The sequence below is a fragment of the Macrosteles quadrilineatus genome, unplaced genomic scaffold (assembly GCF_028750875.1).
Source record: "Macrosteles quadrilineatus isolate MER2022 unplaced genomic scaffold, UCM_ALF_1.0 Scaffold_2__2_contigs__length_208266976, whole genome shotgun sequence".
Lineage (NCBI taxonomy): Eukaryota > Metazoa > Arthropoda > Insecta > Hemiptera > Cicadellidae > Macrosteles > Macrosteles quadrilineatus.
This window is the reverse complement of record NW_026542595.1, coordinates 40,837,167-40,858,915: the sequence shown is the minus strand read 5'-3', so window position 1 is coordinate 40,858,915 and position 21,749 is coordinate 40,837,167. Positions and strand designations below refer to the sequence as shown.

At 34.0% G+C, this 21,749-nt stretch overlaps 1 protein-coding gene across 2 annotated transcripts in view; it reads right to left on the bottom strand.

The window, feature by feature from the left end:
• Positions 1 to 837: 837 nt before the first annotated feature.
• The window catches only part of LOC128986352 (E3 ubiquitin-protein ligase MARCHF5-like), a 59,341-nt gene continuing 38,429 nt past the window's right edge, over positions 838 to 21,749 (bottom strand). For both annotated transcript variants that reach the window (XM_054406683.1, XM_054406682.1), the window contains exons 8-9: positions 15,645 to 15,755; positions 838 to 957 (exon numbers count right to left, since the gene is read on the bottom strand). In XM_054406683.1, coding sequence (XP_054262658.1) covers positions 15,651 to 15,755 — 105 coding nt within the window. In that variant the 3' untranslated portion in view covers positions 838 to 957; positions 15,645 to 15,650. The remainder of the gene's footprint in view (positions 958 to 15,644; positions 15,756 to 21,749) is intronic.

The following is a 21,749-nucleotide window of genomic DNA, read 5'->3' as shown; positions in this document are numbered from 1 at the left end:
CACACAAAATTGGGTTTTTGATCGTCCGTTATTTTATATCCAAAATAGTGAGGCCATATATTAATGGCTAAAGACACTCTCGCCAATCCTGTGAATACAATTAAACCATTAGAATCATAATCGGTACTCTATAGTTTTAGTCAGAGTAGGCTACCTAAAATGCCTTCTGAGCCGTGACAGACGGACATAAATTGAGATGATAACACTTGTTTAAACTTCTTCAATGTATAAAACGTAAAAATATGTATAATTCTGAGAAATGTACAGACAAAAAATATAACTTTATTTAAATAGATTAACTGGGTTTAAATTTTCAATATTAAAAAAAAAATTATAAAACTTCTTTTAGTTTTACAAATAATGCCCAGGCGGGGAATAATGTTTCTCATTTGTTGTGTACCTCATTATTTATGGTGGGGGGGCTGTTGCTCAATTGGGGGGGGGGGGGTGCGTCATGAGTCTAGGGGGGGATGGGCACCCCTGCTAATGCTGACATGTTCCTTAGACACAGCTGTTTAGCTCATACAGCCGATGGCAACTAAGTAAGGAACCTGTAGTTTATAGTAGAATCCAAACAACATTTTTTCCTTGTAATTAACAAATTGGTCTAATCATCAGGATAGTACAGCGGACATTAATCCACACCAGGGAGCATCGCATCCACAGTGCATGCCTATAAATATCCACAATTCGTGACCTGGATTACAGGACAACGTCACCAGGTTGAATTGAAAAGGCTAGATTAAAAAAAAACCAGTTGTAGGTGAAGGGTGAAGGGTGAAGGGATTATAGTAAAATCATTATGTAAAAAGAATAAGTTTGTAAAAAAAAAACCAGTTGTGATATAAAAAGTAATAAGTTTATTTATACAGCAAGGTAATGTACAATAATTATTTACATTGTGAAAAAATCTTAGACTCTATTTTTCTTGTGTTTTGCTGGGGTTTACGTCCAATTCTGAAACAAGGAGATTAGAAATATGAAGTAATTACTTGACTTAAAGAGGAAGTACAGAAATTCATTGAAATTGTCATAATAACTGTTGGTACTTAATCCAAGCAAACAGAAAAGAAAAATATACCCCCGCCACAGAAAACCAGCAGACTAAGTGAATTTCCATTTGGACCTGATTGGATTTTCACTAAAATGTCATATTTATTCCCCATTTGAATAAAATTAGTTTAAGGAGTACTTAGGTTTGCTGCTACAGGAAAGGTAATGAAGTGTTTTTTGGTGAAATGTTCGTTTAAAAAATACATTTTCCAAATTTGATCAAAATATGTTCATAAACAAGCAAAATGTTTAGGCCTATTTATTCTCCATAAGAATAAGATGGAAGTGTTAACAATTTATTTTTATTTTCTCCATAGCCATTAAACACATGAAAACACTAAATTATTTATTTTAATATACTAAATTATTTGTTTTTTTTAGCTTTACAAAATGGTTTCGAAAGAAATTGCAACATTTTATGTTTTTAGGGTCAAAATAGGAAAAACAATGTTTTACTCGATAAAACCCCTCTTAATTTCCCATAGTCTGATCATGATGGTTGGGGAACTTGTTTCAATAGACGCAGTTTTACATGTTTATACAAAATTTCATCAAAATCTGATTGTTTTTGCTTTAGAAAATTATAACTTTATTAGTTAGCACCCAAGCGATGGATGTTAAAAATTCTGGCATTCTTTTTCGGATACCCTGTATATACATATAAAACCATCCGAACGAATAGTGTTTTTTGTCTCTGAGGACATCAAAATAAAAAATACCCCTACCGCAGCAAACCTGCAGACTTAGCGAATTTCTATTTGCCTGATTGGATTTACACTAAAATGTCTCCTTAAAAATATCACATTATTATTCCCTATTTAAATCAAATTAGTTTAACGAGTACTTAGGTTTGCTGCGACAGGGAAAAAAGTGTTTTTTTAATGTAAAATGTTAATAGGTACTGTAGTTTAGTAAGAAATTAATGTATTTTCCAAATTTGATCAAAATATGTTCATAAACAAGCAAACTACAACAGTTGACTTATTCTCCATAAGAACATGGGAATTTAAAAATTACAATTCTTTTGAATTTTCCCCGTAACCCTTAGGCGCATAATAACGCTTCAATATACTAAATTATTTGTTTCTTTAAGCTCTACATAATGGTTTGGAAAGAAATTGTGAAATTTTGTGTTTTTAGGGTCAAAAATGGGAAAAACCTATTTTTACCCCATAAAACCCCCCAAACCCCCGTTCCCATAGTACGATCATGCTGGTTTGCGAACTCATTCAAGTTTATCCTGCTTTACACCTTTAAACAAAATTTCATCAAAATCGGACAAAAATTACTCAAGTTATCACGTTCACGGACACACACACACATATATTATATAATATATAAATCTATATATATATATACTGGTACCGGTACACAACAATTTTAACGAATGGTGATTTTGGCCTCTGGGGACATCAAAATGAAAAATTAAATCGGTCCCGGGCCTAGGTCTTACCATGCCACCTACAGTAATAGCTCAAAGATTCAAAATAATAAACTTCCCTATAGGGAAATTCGCTAAAAGGAAATCGTTGGGGTACACTTGCTAAGTCACAAAATACATATTTGAACTTTATGGTTCTTGACAAACATTTAAGAAAAGATAACAATATACTGTTACAGTTAGAGGAAGTCGTAGAAGTAGTACGGTAGTAATTATTCATTTAAGTTGTATTTTTATCTTGTGATTTGGAATAAATTGATCACACCTATAAAATGTTAGTCAGCTTAGGAAATAAAAATAAAATTAGGAGTTAAGTTAGTAATACCTTAGTTGTATATTGTACTGAAAAAGAGGTTCTCATTTTACCAGTTCTTCTTGGTAAAAGATTCGGTAAAAACCATGATAATCTGTTCGAAATTCTTAATCTCACGACAACCAACTTTTACTTATTTACCAATTTTTATTTTCAGGCAGTTTGGCAGTTTAAAACACAATTGAAGGAGATGTGATTTGCAGATGACAAATTGCCATGGCTGTTAACACAAGCAAAAGTATCTTGAATGTTTTTTCCTATGCATTCAGCTCCTAATAGGAGTACAGTACTGTGTCTGAAACTCACGTTCAAGCAATTGAAATTTAATAATTTAAAGTGATCATTAATCTTGTTGAATTTTCAAGGGAATTTAAAACACTATAATCTTTCTGTTATGAATGTAAAATACTGACATTACATTTGATTTATGTTGCATGAATATCAGATTACATAATGTTAAGTGATAACAAGTTGTACCATCCACACATTGAGCATATTATAGTTTTTTAGAGTTATATTTCTAAAAAAACTAATTCACTGGGGCATAGCCCAGGATAGTACTTTTTAACACGTTGAGTGCAGCCTATGCTACTTAACGTAGTATGAGACTGGCATGTCCCCCAAACTCTAAAGTAATTAAGTAAGAGGTTAGCCATTGCCGCGAGATTTTGTTTTGCTTGGCGCTTATAGTGCTAGTTTTATACTTCAATCCAGTATAATTCTTTTTAAATCCAAAAATTTTGTCAATGTTGGGGATTGTTCCAAATTTTGTGTGGTGTAGGGCTTTTCTTTGGATGTAGTAAAACGGAATAGAACAATAACTACACTGTAGTATAGAATTGTGGAAGGAATCTAACCTCAAAATTGTGCTTGGCACCTTTTTGGGGTATTTTTTTAACTGTAGCCTATAAACGGCATTTTTGCCGGTTTTAGTTTATGCAGGAGCTCTTAAATAAACTTTTGGATAACTTGCTGTGCAAGAACGTTATTGAAATTTTTAAGCTACAAAAGATTTAGGATGTAAATTTCATCGTTAGCTTTTTAAGTTTAAATAAAAATTTAAAAAATTACATAATTCACTAAATTTAATATTGTGAATATACATGTGTTGACATGAGGGAACGGATCAATTGAAAAATAAAAAGTGTAATATAGAAAATTCTTCTATACTGATTTAGTTATTTAGAACATTATCTTTAATTTTGGAAGCTGAAAACTTCCTCATTTAAAGGGCTTTACAATGATGTATTTACCTGATGGAAAATTTCCTAATGTAATTATCATGTCAATATTGTGAAAAAAACATGGTAGGGCTAAAAAAAGCTATTATGAAGAATAATACACTTAAGTGCAGGCAACTAATAATTGGGAATTTTTCTCGCGTGCAACACTTTGTTTATATTTATCAAGTTTAACCTAAGAACATGTAACAGTAAAAAGGTTTTGTATAAAAAGTTAAGGTTATCAAATATTTTTCATATTTCAGATAAGATTCCAATCAACTCCTGGAATTTCTAATTTGTTGAATGGACTTTGTCAATAGATTCAGGTATTTTACTGATAACAATACTTTATCTAAGCAATGAGACAACAAAGCGTAGTCATATTTTTAAAAATCGACCAGTCACATGTGGACAGTGATCAGTCAACTATGTCTTTTTCGATTCGGGAGTGAGTTGAAATGCATTTTATTTATGGTTTGTGTAATGGTAATGCGTCGGCTACTCAGAGAGAATACCAGGCTCGGTATCCTGATCGCAACACCCCCAGTACTCAGTTGTTTACTAGAATGCATCAATGTTTGCTGGAAACAGGATCGGATCAGTTGAGAAGAAGAAGAACATGGTGTCTACTAAACCTGGTTTGAAAAATTCAAGGAGTTTTCCAGGAGAATTCAAGACAAATCCCTGAATTTTAAGAGCTACTATCGGAATCCGTTTAACTAATCGCAACCCGCTAATAATAATTTATTATTATTATAAATTATTATTATTACTATTATTAATGCTTATTATTTTTATTAATGATGATGATGATTATTATTAATGATTATTATTATTTGAAACAAAACATTTCCAAAGAATAATATTTTGAACAACATAATAAAACAGTACAACTGGTAGGTAAGGCGACACCAGTTATCATATCCCGCGATCGGATGAATACCAGTGAGCATATCTTGCAGTATCAACACCAGCGACAAAACGTCACAGCGTCAACGATCACGGCAACACATTTTTCTCTTCTAATAAAACTAAGGCAACGTGGAACATAATTAAAAGTGAAATAAAGCTTAACTCAAAAAGTGATTTTACCAGCAACATACCGATATGTATAGAGCAAAATGGTAAACTCCTTAAGCATCCAGTAGCTGTCAGTAACAACTTAAATAATTTCTTTGTATCAGCTGTGGAAAAGCTTATATTGCCACACATTTCTCCTTCACTTACACAAAAAACAGATATCCAGAAAAATATTTTACCTACAGATAAGTCATTTAAGTTTCACACAATAACGGAAGAACACCTCACTAAAGTGGTCCTTTCCTTTGAAAACAAGTACTCTGCAGGTTTTGATGAAATTCCAATCACCATAGTTAAAAAATCAATACACATTATCCAGAAACCACTAACACATATCATAAACTCTTCTCTTATTTCAGGAATCTTTCCTTCAAAATTAAAATTGGCTAAAGTAATTCCCATTTTTAAAAAAGGTAATAAAACTGATCCCTCCTGTTACCGCCCTATCTCTCTCTTACCTGTTTTTTCAAAAATTTTTGAACGCATTGTTTACATTCAGGTCTATAAATATCTGGAAAATAATCAACTATTTGATAAAGAACAACATGGCTTTCGGCAGGGCAAATCAACAATAACAGCTGGTATTGAATTCATAGAAACTATAATAAATGCTGTTGACAGAGGAGAAAATGTTGTAGGAATCTTTTTGGATCTTAGTAGGGCATTTGACAGCGTGTCACATAGTATATTGTTGACTTCACTAAAAGAAATGGGAATCTATGGAAAAGAGCTTGCATGGTTTACATCATATCTAGAAAACAGAAACCAATTTGTTGAACTGGATTATATTGTGGAGCATGCAAACACAAAGTACGTTGAAAAATGTAGATCTCAGCATCAGACGCTGAAATATGGGGTGCCGCAGGGATCGATCCTGGGGCCTCTACTTTTTCTCTGCTATATTAGAGGTATGCCAGGAGCGATTCCTGGTAACGGCGGGTCTATGTGTCTGTTTGCTGATGATTGTAATGTGCTTATTCCCGGAAGATCAAAACAACAGATTGAAACGTTTTCTCAGGAGAGTCTTTTATCCATAAAAGAATTCCTTGACCGAAAAAATCTGCTTATTAACACAGAAAAATCCAATTTTATATCATTTTCCACTAAACAACGTAGACAAAATTTTGAACCAAACATTTGCATAAAATCAGAAAGAATAAACCAAGTAAAGCAAACAAAATTTCTTGGTCTAATTATCGATAAACATCTATCTTGGGAGGGCCATGTGAACTATGTGGTTAAAAAGGTATCTTCCGGTATCCATGCGCTGCGACAGATGTTCAGAGTATGCAGTTTAGACACTTTAAGAGTTGTTTATTTCTCATTAATACATTCACATATTTCATATGGAATTGTTCTATACGGGGCAACAACAAAAACTAATTTAGATAAAGTACTAATTAAACAGAAAAAAGCTATCAGGGTGATGAAAAATCTTAAAAAGAAAGAGCCAGTCAAGAGCATCTTTCGTGAATTACAAATATTAACAGTTTATAGTCTTTATATTTATGAAACAATAATTTATGCAAAACAGATCCAACTATCATCCAGCTCAACAGAACAATTAGTATATAACACCAGATTAAAAATTAACCTACCTCGGCATAATCTCGAATTTTACACTAAAAAGACATCTTACATAGGGCTAAAATTTCTCCAGTCTATACCAGCTCACATCCGAAAAGAAACAAAATTTAATAAATTCAAGAAGCTCTTAAAGGAATATTTTTTAAGAACTCCCTGCTACTCAGTAACAGAATTCTTTAGTATTAGTAAAAAACAGTTAGGCCTAACTTGATTTGAATTCCAAATACTGTTATCCTTAAAGTCATGGTTTTGTTAAAAGTTCAAGTAAAGTAATTTTTGTACTCTTTTTATGTATTTAATTAGCAGTAAGCAATTTTTAATTTAGCTTATGACTCTATTCAAGTTCATGTAATGTGAAACTATAATGAATAAAGAATGTTTTGATTGATTGATTGAACACCCGTGTGCATAATTTGCGATTTAGACAACACTGGTAATTGTTTCCCGCAATCACGGCAACACCCGTGAGCTAACTTTGCGGTTTCGGTAATATTTTCCCGCGATTGCGGCAACACCCATAGGCATATCTCGCACTTTCGGCGACACCGATAATCGTCTCTCGCGATCACGACAATACCCGTGACCGTGAGAGCATATCTTGCGGTTTCGACTACACTGATAATCGTCTCTCGCGATCGCGGCAATACCCGTGAAGAAATCTCGCGGTTTCGGCGACACCGATAACCGTCTCCCGCGATCGTGGTAACATCCGTAGGCTTATCTCGCGGTTTCGGCGACACCGATAATCGTCTCCCGCGATCGCGGTAACACCCGTAGGCATTTCTCGCGGTTTCGGCGACACCGATAATCGTCTCCCGCGATCGTGGTAACATCCGTAGGCATATCTCGTGGTTTCGGCGACACCGATAATCGTCTCCCGCGATCGCGGTAACACCCGTAGGCATATCTCGTGGTTTCGGCGACACCGATAATCGTCTCCCGCGATCGCGGCAACACCCGTAGGCATATCTTGCGGTTTCGGGAACACCGATAATCGTTTCCCGAGATCGCGGCAACAAAAGCGGTAGCGTTTCGGTTCGCTGACGATTCCGATGACCGGGCTCCGGAGTCCCGGAGGTTTGGGTGGTTTCCTGGAGTTTTCCAGGACATTTCAAGGTAAGATAAAATTCCCGGAGGTTTCCCGGTTTTCCCGGAGAGTAGACACCATGAAGAAAGAAGTAGGACCTATGCATGACGTTGCAGCTAAAGAGGGTGTGATTCAAGAAGTTATCGATAATCCTACTACTAGTGTTAGGCAGCTTTCCCTTGAAACTAGTACGTCCCAGTGGACAGTACATAAAGTGTTTAAAGGACAATAACTTCCATCCGTATCATTTTGCACTAAGGTCCAAGGATTGGAGCCTCGTGCCTTTGAATCCAGAAAGGAGTTCTGCCGCTGGCTTCTTCAACGTGATAATAATAATAATAATAATAATAATATCACTTTATTGTCATAAAACATTTCACATTTCCAGCAAAGCTGGTGAAACAGATGACATTGTCATTTCTTAGCTAACAAAAATGAAAAACTAAATCTAAGAATTAAAATTAAAATAGTCACTTTTTAAAAAACAATCATTTAAATACTCTTCTATTGTATAGTATTTCTTTTTTATAAGGAATAATTTGAATTCTTTCTTAAACTTTATAATACTATTGATGTTTTTAAAATGAGCAGGTAAACCGTTGTAAAGCCTCAGACTCATATAGTACGGTGATCTTTCGTAAACACATAGCCGATGTCTTGGATACTGCAAATTATTTTTTGAACGTGTTGGGTCAGATGAATAAATTGATTTTTTATAAATAATTGTGGATTACTCTTAAAGTATACCAGAATTTTATAAATGTAAAGTGAAGGCATTGTTAAAATTCCATATGTTTCAAAAAGCGGTTTACATGACTTTTTTTTGTGTGTAAATGATAAGATTCTTAAAAACTTCTTTTGTACCTTAAAAATTGTTGAGGCATATGATGTTGAGCCCCATAACTCAATACCATATTGCATAATGGAAAAAAATATCGCATAATAAACTATCAGCTTTGTTTTAGAATCAATTATGTTTCTTAAAACATACATCTGGAAACAAGCTGTATGTAATCTTTTAGCTAGTATTTCAATGTGAAGTTTCCATGTCAAATTTTTATCAATATTTATGCCTAAAAATTTAGTTTGTTCAACAAAAGCTAAAATATCATTTTTGTACGGTAATTCAAAAATTATGTTTTGCTTATTTTGTAGTGTTTGGAATTGCATAATATGTGTTTTAGCATTATTAAGTTTTAAACCATTTGCCGCAAACCAGTTAGTTAAGTCTACAATTGATTGATCAAGTTCTAATCTAAGAGTATGTACATCTTTTGCTTTTACTATGGCTGTAGTGTCATCAGCATATAATATTAGGTTTGATGATACATTGTTAGGTACATCGTTAATGAATATTAAAAATAACAAGGGACCTAAAATTGATCCTTGGGGTACACCACAATTGATGGTTTGCCATTTTGAAATGAAATTTCTACCATTTTTCTTAATGACAGTTCTTTGTTGCCTGTTTCTTAAATAAGATTGTATCCAAGACAGCGCCAGATCAGAGAAGTTATAATATTTAAGTTTATTGCTTAATACATTATGGTTCACACAATCGAACGCCTTGGAAAGATCGCAGAACACTGCTGCAGTACTCTGAGATCCATCCAAGCCCTCCGACACTCGATTTAAGAAATCAGAGACAGCTGATATTGTGTTTTTTTCCAATCTAAAGCCAAATTGATTATCTGTAAACAGATCATTGTTTTCAAAAAAAGAGTACATTTGTTCATATGCTATTTTTTCAAAAATTTTAGATAGAGATGGTAAAATTGACACCGGACGATAGTTTTCTGGGTTTTCTACTGAACCTTTTTTGAAAAGTGGTTTCAGTTCAGCATTTATTAATTGGTATGGAAAAATTCCTTCATCAAAACATTGATTTAAAATCAGACACAGTGGCTCCGCTATAAAGTTCATAATATTTTTTATTATTTCAACTGAAATCCCATCCCATCCTACAGATTTTTTATTTTTTAATTTTTTTATCGTAGTTTTAATTTCTGATACAGATACATGTCTGAATTTGAAATTATTTCTTTGATTAATCATAAAATTATTTACTAACTTGGATGCAGTATCCAAACAAGGTATGCAGTTAATATCCTTAGAGGTGTTTGCAAACTTTACATTGAGAAAGTTGGAAATAGCCTGACCATGAGTTATCAGCTTATCTCTGACACACAAATCAGGAAAGTCCATATCTTTAGATCTCAAGACACCAAGTTCAGACTTGACAACAATCCACACTGCTTGGCTCCTGTTTTCAGCTGTGGTTATTACCTTACAGTTCAACATTTTACGGGCTCTATCACAAACAGCTTTAAATATTTTTCTGTAATTTCTGTAATAGTTTTGAAAGTTCACATCCTTGTTAGTTTTAGAAATTACACATAATTCTCTTTTACGTTTACTTGATACAATGATACCTTTAGTCACCCAGCCTTTACTTGTATTCTTATGCAATCTACTAGAAAAAAATTTTGGTGGAAAGCAGTGATCAAAATGAACCAACAATTGATTGAAGAAACAATTGAAATTTGTCTGTCAATCCTGAGATGGCTTTATGTTCCAGTGAGTTTCAGAAATGCATTTGTAGAACATTAACTTATTTTTATTTGAAAATAATCTCTTCTTACTTATTCTTTTATGCAGTTTGGCATTACTATTTGAAATATCTATAAAAAGAGCCCTATGGTCTGAGACACCTAATTCGATATTCATTTTGGATCTCTTAATTTGGGAATTCAATTCTAAAAATTCACTAGTTAAAATGTTATCAATACACGTGACTGACTTTTGAGTAATCCTAGTCGGAGAACAAAAGTTTGCATTAAAACCATACATACTAATTAAATCTAAGAACAAATTTCTATGGTTGGGTAAGTTACAGGTTCTTAAAATATCAACATTGAAATCCGCTGCAATGTAGATCTGGTGAGTTTTAAAGTAAGTTTGCAACTTGGTTAAAAGTAACTCTAGTTTCTCCATGAAAGTTTTAAAATTATTTTCATAAGGTGTTCTGTAGATTGAAATTACAATAGCATTCAAAGAGGGTAATTCAATGCAGCAAACTTCAAAAACATGTTCCTCATTATAAATATAAAAATCTGTCCTTTCTTTAAAAACATAACCACGTTTCAGAAGAATACACGAGCCCCCCCTTGCAGTTACGCCCCTACAAAAGTAGGCCCCAACAATGTAATTATTAAGACTTGATAAAAGATTAATTTGATTTTCTGCTAGACAATGTTCATTAAAACAAATTATGTCCACATTTGAATCTTGCAACAATATCTCAAGTTCATGGCATTTTTTAGTAAACCCTCCTTGTATGTTTAAATGCATCATCCAAACTACATTATTTTTATTGCTTACTTCACAAAAACCTGTACATCTTTCCCACTGTTCACTTTTCTTATATACATCATAATAGGAACACTTACAAATAAAACAATAATTATCATCCTTTAAGAGGCTTAAGCTTGAATTAACATTAGGTTGAACAGTTTTGTTTTGTGAAAAAGATGAATCATGTGTTAAATCTATAGAATCTATTTCATTAAAACTAATTATATTTCTATTATTTATTATATCACATCTAAGAGGTGCATTCTGACCCATAACATTGTTTATGAACTCAGGGCAGTCAGAATTATTTAATTTGTAAAAAAAATTCATCTTTTTCACATTGGATAGAGTACTAGCATTATTTATAAAAAACTATTATTACTATTTACAATAATTTCACTGGTTTCAATATTTACACTTTCACTGCTCTGCTTTTTAAAAACACTTTCTGGTATCTTGAGCACTTCACTAAAAAGAAGATGACCTGGAACCGTTGGTGGGCTGCTGATGCTGATGGTAGGGTTGTCGTGTGTCATCGGCTGTGGTTGAGGTGAACTCTCGACGTCAGGTGGTTGGTTAGGCATTCCACTGCAGGGTGATGAGCCTGACATCATCGAAACATCAACATCAGGTGGAGCATGTCTGTCAGGTGAAAGATGAGTAGCTGAAGAGAGTGGTGGTGCAGGTTGACCTTTTGGTAAAACTTGACAAATTTCTTTTTCCAAAGTTTTTTCCAGTTTTATTTTAAAGCGATTATGATCTAATCCATTTCTTAAAATTCGTCTCGTCTGCTCATCATAAATTACAATATTCACTGTTGCATTTGTCTGCCTTTGGAACTTAACAATGTTTTTTACAAAGGTTTCAACATGAATATTGTCCCTTACACATCCCATTGGTGAACAAACAAGGTGACAGAAATTCCTTTTCTTAAAATCTGTTGTAAGTTGCTGGAAAGCCTTATTGTAGTCGATAATTTTTGGTTTGCCATTATAATGTAACTTTGTAATCAAGCTGTAAACAGCTGCTCCTTTTTTATTTTTTTGGTATGCCAGATGACTAGAAGCACAATCCCAAACAGAAGGTTTACCAAATTTTTTCCCAAACTTAGCTGCCACACCTGCAGACATATGCCTCTCATGACCAAAGTCTCCGGATATAGTGTGGGCAAAAGCTACTTTTTCATCGTTACACCTATCTTCTATAACACTTGACATGTTCTGCTCAGAAACAATTATTGATTTGTCTGTGGTAATTGGTGTTTTTTTCAAGGCAGAGCTCAGATATTTACTTGCAAAGATACTGTGCATGATGTTAGAAATAAATCTTTTACCTTTTTTATTAATGTGGTAGTCGTGTTCATTATGATGTGATCTTTCCAATAGGTGCAAGTCCAAAAGGTAGGCATTAGAATTGTTATAAACCAAAGATCTTATTTTGTTGTTTATCTCCCATATAAGTTTGTGTTGTTCTTTGTCATTATTTAAGTCATAGCGATATGGTATGGTTGCAATCACCAAATTTATGTTTTTGAAATATGCTAATTGACTTTCAAGAGCATTGATTAACATATCAGATGTTTGATCAAGGTCTTTCATGGTATGATTTAATTTGATGTTGTTTGAGCCGCCTATCAAGAGGATCCAGTCATTCTCGGTATAAGATTTTAGGAGTGTGCTATCAGAGGCAGTTTTTACCACGTGTTCCAAAGGTGCTCCTGGTATTACGTGTCCAAACACATCAAATGAGTTATCGATGATACTGGCCATGGTAGTGGAAAGATCCCTTCCCTGACTATCAGCCAGAATAGTCACACGGTGCTGTTTTTTACCCCCCGTAGATCCAGTTTTAATGTTTAATTTGTTTCTTTGACTTTTTTTATGTATACTAAGACGTGGTTTACTATTGACTGAAGCTTCTGTAGATGAACAAGTGATATTAGATTCATTAGGGTGACTTTTTAAACATTCAAATTGATTCGTTGTTTTAATGTTTATTCCTAATGGATTTTTACTTTTTGCTTGTGCTGTGTTATTTCTACTGCCCTTTGAGGTAACTGTTGTCCAAATACTATTGTTTGCTATGGAGGGAGTTGTATTTCTTATATCAAGGGTTTTCCTCAAGATGTTATCCTTTTCATTGTGATTTTCACCTTCTGCCTTCTGATCCCTATCTTTAGGATACTTATAGTCCTTATTTAGCATTAGTGTTGTTATAAAACTGTTGCTCAAATCCCAGTGATTGCTCAACACATAGGCCAGATGTGACCTCTTACAAACTAAATCAGCTTCATCCAGTGCTACATGCTGTAGAAACTCAAAGTTGATGCTACCTTTAGTTATAATATCAAAGACGATTGCCTCAATCAGCCAGCATACACACACACCACAGTCGTATGAATTGGGCTGTTGAGGTCCCTTTAGTTCAATAAAATCAGCCCTCAAAGCGTTTCCTCCTAAATAGTCTGATATTTTACGAGCCACAGTTTTAGCTGGATTTAAGTTGTAGTTATTACTTGAATCAATATAAAGAAAATTGTTGATTTCTTTACTGTACACAAGAAGGCTCCAGTGAGTTCCGGCCGTGGTGTTTTCATTCGTGGTTATTTGGTCTGAATCATTTACTGCCATGATAAGGACATTTTTGTTTTTAATGTCAAAAGGATCTAATAAATAGCCAAATTCCAGGCAATTTTTGACTCCACTAACTATGAGAGGATTTAATGCCAGACAATTCTTGTTCTGAAGATATCTTTCATTTAGAATATTTAAATAAGGTAAAAGAGAGTCATCTGAGATCCAGTTTTTTCCAAGTAACTCCTCCTGTATTTTCAGTTTATTCTTTGATGAAACAACCTCAGAAGCAACTGAACATTTTTCATTAGATGTGCCTACATCACTCTTGCATGAATCTGAATGTAATGATATTGTCGATGTGGTGTTACATAGAGAAGTGCCTAAACTGGAATTACTGGAATTACCATCACAAACCGTTATATTGTTGAATATTACTTTCTTAAAAAAAATTGGACTGATAAATCCCTTTTCACCAGACGGTGTGATAAATATTCACAACATGCATCTTTGGAATAATGAAAATACAAAAGCTTCCAGAGAAGCTTCTTTTCAAAAATATTTGGGATCAATGTGTGGGCAGGTGTGATTGGAGATCGGTTAATTGGTCCTCATATCTTCAAAGGAAATCTGAACGGTGATTTTTACCTAGATTTTCCCCAGCACTCTCTACCCCAGTTGTTGGATGACATTCATACTCGACAAAGAGCTAAATCATATTTCAGCAGGATGGTGCTGCACCACATTTTACTGAAAGCGTTCGGTTGTGGCTATCCCCGACATGGGTTGGACGTGGAGGAAGTGTGAAATAGCCTCCTTGATCTCCAGACTTGAGCCCGTTAGATTTTTTTGTGTGGGGTTAAATGAAAAGTCTAGTTTACTCAACTGTTTTAAACTCTGAAGTTGAGTTACGGGAGAGAATCTTTGAGGCTGCTGGGAAAGTGGGGGAAAAACTGACGTATGAGGTCACAGTTGGCGCAATTCGCAAGCAAGCTAGAGCCTGCTTGGGGGAAAACGGAGGGCACTTTACACCCAAACTGTGATTCCACCTTAATTTGTGATTTCCTTGTTGTTCTTCGGATATCCTTTCAGATTGAAATTAAGTATTGCGTTTTTTACTAATGTGTTGTGATTTTTTAATAACAAATTTTCCAAAGTCTTAAAAAAACTCTTTAGTTTGATGGAGGTGTAGTCTGGTCAATCATAAATTGCACAAACCCTTGTCATCAGTGGTCTGCTCATAAAATAGTAAGTTAAATTCATTATTTTTTACAATATCAGTTTTGGCTAATCCGTGTTTTTTCACAATAGTGCGTAAAATTCACCATGGATTTGACAGTAGGTAAAGGTTGTTATACATCATTGTAAAGCCTTTTAAATAAGGAAGTTTTTAGTAATATTTGATAACCTCAGCGGAACTCGGTAACCGAGAAATAAAGCTCTGAATGTTATTAAAATTTGTGTCGATATTAAAAATAATTTCTTTAACGAAGAATTTAAATTGAAATTTTGCCATACCCAACGATTATGTGTTAATTCAATTTTGTGAGGATTTTAAAATTGAGATTGAAATTAACAATAAGTGCATTTTAACATAGTAATGTAACATTTTCCACAACAACTACAATCATTTCTGAAAAATCTTGATTCATTTGTTATTCTCTATCAGTTGAAGTTGGGAACCTCAAATGTGCATCATTCTGTCACCATAACCATGTAGTTTAATGCAACATTTTATTCAACACTTTTGGCCAGACACATAGAAGATTTGTTTAAGAAGTCATAAGAACACTTAAAATAATTCTTGATCATTGGCTAGTTGATCGTCAAGCATAGATACATTTCTGATAGTCAAGATCCAAGTACATAATCTAAATTATAATATCCATTAATGTACAAAAAAACTAAATTCTAAGTTTAACAGAGTACTTACAACATATTATAAACATTTATTCTCAACCCTTCTCTGGCTTCGTTGGACATATGTCCTATGAGAGTTGTACATACTCAACACTCCTTTAATGGTAACAAAAGTAAGGCCTCCCTGGAAAAAAATATACAATATTAGAAAAGAACCAAGATGAATCCAAACAATTGTTAGATCACCAAGTTGGTTTTTTTTTTTTAAATCCGTTCTTGGTTTTTGGATTGCCTTCTTAAATCACTTATTTAAATAACATTTTTCTCTCTACTCATGCAAAGGACGTAGACACAAGTTTAAAATTGTAACCTACTTCATGTGAAGGCTATTATATAATAGCCAAATAATATTTTGAAGCAAGATTAGGTTAGTCAACATACCCTAACCGTAATATGATATGGTATATATTGTGTCGAACATGTTGTACGGAATAGAGTTCTGGGGCTCAAATGCCAAAAACCATAACCAAAATTTAAAAAAAGTTGTTCTAAGAATTATGACATTTTCAAATCCAAGACAATCTTGTAAATAATTATTCAAAGAGTTAAAATACTGACAACCCATCAATTTATTTATATTCTGCAAATTTTATGGAACTTTATTTGAATGAAAACACTGTAGTCATAATTATTTAAATACCCCCGCCGCAGCAAACCTGCCGACTAAGCGAATTTCCATTTGCCTGAATTGATTTTCAATTGAATGTATTTAATTAACATTAGGTATTATGAGTACCTAGGCTTGGTGCTACAGGGAGGGTAAAAAAGTGTTTTTTTTAGTAAAATATGAATAACTTTGTATAAAATGAATAAATTTACCAAGTTAGATCAAAATATATCTATTAACAAGCAAACTACAACGTTTTACAATATTCTCCATAAGAATAACATGGGAATTTAAAAATAACATTTTTTAGAATTTTCTCCGTAACCAATAATTGTACAAAAACACTTTGATATACTAAATTATTTCTTTTTTTAAGCTCTTTAAAAAGGTCCAGAGAGAAATTGGGAAATTTTGTGTTTAGATGGTAAAAAATTAGAAAAACCAATTTTTACCCCATAAAACCCTGTTCCCATGGTCCGATCATGCTGGTTTGCGAACTCATTCAAGTTTATCCCGCCTTACACCTTCAAACCAAATTTCATCAAAATCTGACAAAAATTACTCAAGTTATCGTGTTCACGGACACATATATATATAAATCTATATATATATATATATATAAATTTGAACAAATGGTGTTTTTGGCCTCTGGGGACATCAAAATGAAAAAGTAAATCGGTCCCGGGCCTAGGTCTTACCATGCCACCTACGGTAACAGCTACTTCCCTATAGGGAAATTCGCTAAAAGACATCAAAACGACTTATGTCCCTAAAGTGTTCAGCCTTCAGCGATTCAGCCTCAATTGACTTGCCTTCATCGAAACTGATGTGTACATTCCAAAGATACTGGCTATAAGTTGTTCATAAACATCTGTTCTTATTTTATTATTGCTAACTCGCCTCCAGGTTGAAGTTCGTTCGCTACGCTCACTCACCTTTTGGTTGCAAATTAGCTGTTGTCATAAATTTAAAAGAATAATAGTGCTGCACCCTGTTGGTAATCTTTGTAACTTTAATGCTATGGAACATCATAGAACAGAAACAACTTGTTTAATTGAAACAGCTGTTAAGATTCATTAATTCCTTTTAAATATGAAAAATCATAAGGTTAACTTGGGAAACTCCAGAGCCACTGGGGCGGAGCCCGAAAGCCCGTTTAGAATAAAAACTACTTAGTTTTCCTATTTAATGCCCAAAGAATCGGTGTACCGAATTTCAGCGTCCTAGGTAAATGGGAAGTGGGAGAATTAGTGATGAGCGAGTGAGTCAGTCAGTGATGGCTTTGCCTTTTATATATTTAGATTCAGTTACATAATAGAATTGTGATTAAATAAAGTAAAATTCAGTTACTACGTTTAAATGTTACATTATGAAAATATCTAACAAATGGCGACGAGAATAATGGAAGAAATAGAAAACATAGCAGAAGATGTTAATAAAGTCAAGAAATTGAAATCACTGCGAAGAACAGTCAAATTCCAGCTTGGAAATGTAAAGAAGATGTGGATATAGGAACATTTTCCATCAATGACATCAAAACTAGACTTGACTTGTTAGCTGAGATTAAATCAAAGTATGACCTAATTCAAGACAAGATTGACTTCTATACAGAAGAAGAAGATTTAGAACAAGAGTTAACTTACAGAGAAAGTATTGAAAACATGATAGAAAAACAAGATTACAGTGGTAGCAAAACGGGAGTGCCGATGGAGACCAGGTCAAGTCCCTTTAAATGCACGCACCCCCACAGGTCTCCATCGGCACTCCCGTTCTGCTACCAGTGCTACCACTGTAATGGATGCACAAATGATTCATACGCCTAGTATACAGCATAACTCTATTACTAATCAAAGTCATTGTTTCAATGCAAATCTACATACTAATACACCGATTCCAGTCCTTCCTACTTCAAATTTGAGCTTTACTCCTTATGATGAAAGAGAAAACTTTTCTAATTTTGCCAGAAGACTGGAGGTCTTTATGACTTTGAAAGGTATCAATGATTCTAAATTGAAGACATTTACACTTTTACATGCCTTGACACCTCTTCTACATCAAAACCTATACGACCTATGTACACCAGACAATCCTATGAATAAAGAGTATGAAGAGCTCGTAACCTTACTTGACAACTTCCTAGATCCGAAGAAAAGTATTTTGGCTTTACAACACACATTTTTAAGTCGAATACAAGAAGATGGAGAATCAATTTCAAATTTTGCTACAGAACTAAAAAAGCTATCAACAAACTGCAAATTTAATTGCGAAACTTGTGGAAAGTCTGTATTGGACATCCTATTACGACTACAACTCATACGTGGACTTAATGACAGGGACATAAAAACTCAGCTGCTACAAAAATGTGACCACAAACAATTCGTAGAAATCCTTCCTTAATACAGCTACTACAATGGAGCTTTCAAAACAGGAAAGTACTATGATATGTCATAACAGTGGAAACTTAGACATAAATCAAGTAAAGTCTAACCGACAGATTCACGGACCCAGAACAAAATTAAACATCACAGGATCTTATACAAATGGTAAATTTCAAGTAACAGATTTTGAGTCACTGAAAGGGAAATGCTACCGATGTGGGAATGTAAACCATAGAGCGAATGTTTGTCCAATGATTGATGAAACCTGTAACACCTGCGGAAAGATCGGACATATTTCAAGAGTATGCCTAAGTAAATCTAAAATCAGTAAAAGACAAGTTCATTACACTGAAAATAATGACATTTCTGAAGACAATATCTATGAAATTAATCTACTGTCTGACAAAAAGAAGGATGACAAGTTTCACATTGATATAAAAGTGGAAGGTAAAATTGTATCTTTTGAGTTGGATACTGGAGCATCACTTACATCAGTTTCTTATGAAGATTACAAAAGATTATTTCCCTCCAAAAGACTTTACAAGACTGGTGTAGAGCTACGCACCTACACAGGGGAAATAATAAAACCTAAGGGAGTAACGTATGTACAATGCGATTATAAGGGACAGTGTTTCATGGGGAAAATGTTTGTCATTAATCAAAACGTCGAGAAGATTTTTGGACGAGAATGGATGAGAGAAATAAAACTAGACTGGGGAGAAATAAAATCTATAAACATGAAGGAAACAAGGAAACCTGAGCTGGATTCATTACTTGCGAATTATGAAGAATTGTTTGACAAAAACATAGGATGTATTCCAAACTTTAAAGCAAAATTAAACTTGAAGGACAACTCAAGCCCTATATACATAAAAGCCAGACAGGTTCCATATGCAATCAAAACAAAAGTTGAAAATGAACTCAGCCGTCTGGAAACACAAAAGATTATCACCAAGGTGGATAACTCAGAATGGGGAACACCAATTGTGCCTGTAATAAAACCCAATGGTGACATTCGTATCTGCGCTGATTTCAAGGTTACTCTGAACAAAGTGGTGGAAGATGAGAAGTACCCGATTCCGAGGATTGAAGACATTTTTTCTACAATGAGTGGAGGTAAATACTTTTGTTCTCTTGATATAAGCAATGCTTATTTACATATGCAAATGGACGAATAAGTACTCATAAGAGGTTGTTCAAAGTAAAAAAACTGATGTTTGGAGTCAAGGTTGCTCCTTCCCTGTGGCAAAAATTCATGGATTCTTTACTACAAGGTATGGATGGAGTGCAATGTTTTTTTGACGATATTTTAGTACAGGGATCAACTTACGAGGAAACTCTTCAGAGATTAGAGAAAGTCAAAGTCCTCAATGTTCTACAGAAGCACAACCTACATTTAAATAGAGACAAATGTAAGTTTTTTTGAAAAAAGTATCAAATACCTCGGGCACATTATTGATGAAAAAGGCCTACACAAAAGTCCTGAGAAAACTGTAGCAATTCTAAATGCTAGAAGGTCTACAAATGTAAGTGAATTAAAAACGTTTTTAGGCTTGGCCACTTACTACAGCAAGTTCATACAAAATTACTCAACAAAAATATATCCTTTGACAAGGTTACTCACAAAAAATTTTAACTTCAACTGGAGCTCTGATTGTGAAAATAGTTTTCAAAAAGTCAAAGAGGAAACAAGTGAACAAATTTTCACTCATTTTGACCCCAATCTGACGGTTACCCTCGCAACGGATGCATCACCTGTTGGACTCGGAGCAGTACTTTCTCACAGACTAGAAAATGGTACAGAAAAACCGATTGCATTTGCTTCACGCACTCTAACAAAAAGTGAAGTAAAGTACAGCCAGATTGATAAAGAAGCAGCAGCTATTTATTTTGGTCTGAAGAAATTCTTCCCATACATTTATGGACGCAGGTTTATATTAATAACTGATCATAAGCCTCTTGTGTCCATATTCGATCCTCAACAGACACTACCTACTATGGCAGCGACTAGAATCTTCAACTACGCCCATTTCCTTTCAGGGTTTGACTATAAAGTTGAATTTAGAGGAACAGAAAAACACGGAAACGCAGATTTTTTGTCAAGATTTCCAGATGAAAAGTCGCTACCAAACTCAATGGATGATTATTCTGTTTTTCAAATCAACCAGTTGGAAACACTACCAGTAACAAAAAAACTGATTGCAGATGAATCACAGAAGGAAAAACACCTTAAAACTATCATTTGATATTTGGTAGAAGGAAAAAGTCTTGAGAGTCTTGGATACAATGATTATGAGTTTACATTACAAGATGGATGCTTATTCAAAGGTAATAGAGTTGTCGTTCCACAAAATTTAAAATCAAAAGTGCTTACAGAACTACATTTTGGACACTTGGGAATAGTTAAAATGAAGGCTTTAGCAAGAAGCTACTGCTATTGGCAAGGCATCGATCGTGATATTGAACATATGGCCAAGACATGTAGACAATGTTGTCTAAAACAAAATAAACCACCTCAAAAGACTCCTCACCCATGGCAAACCCCTGATGGTCCATGGCAAAGAATAAATATTGATTTTGCTGGGCCTTGTTTTGGAAACAATTATTTTTTATTATGGTTGATGCTTACACAAAATGGGTTGAGGTATTTCAAACAAAAACTACTTCTTCTGATTGGTGTGTAAAGAAATTAAGACAATTGTTTTCAACGTTCGGAATTCCATTTACTTTAGTGTCTGATAATGGCAGACAATTTTGTGGACATACTTTTGAAACATTTTTGAAAAACGATGATGTGTTACACAAAACAAGCGCTCCATTCCACCCTTCATCCAATGATCAAGCAGAGAGATGTGTCAAAACTATAAAGAAGGGTCTACTAGCCATGAAAGATGAAGGAGGGGATATGGACATAAAGTTACAACGATTCGTAATGCAATTGAGACAAGCAAGAAACTCTACTGGGTCAAACTCTTATTTTCTAATGTTTCAGAGAAATGTGAGAACAAGATTAGATTTCATCTTCGAACAATGACTTCAAATGTGCAAAGGTAGTGAGAGATTTTAAAAAAGGGGAGAGAGTTCAAGCATACGACTTCAGGCATAGTAAAAACAAGTGGATGTTTGGTTATGT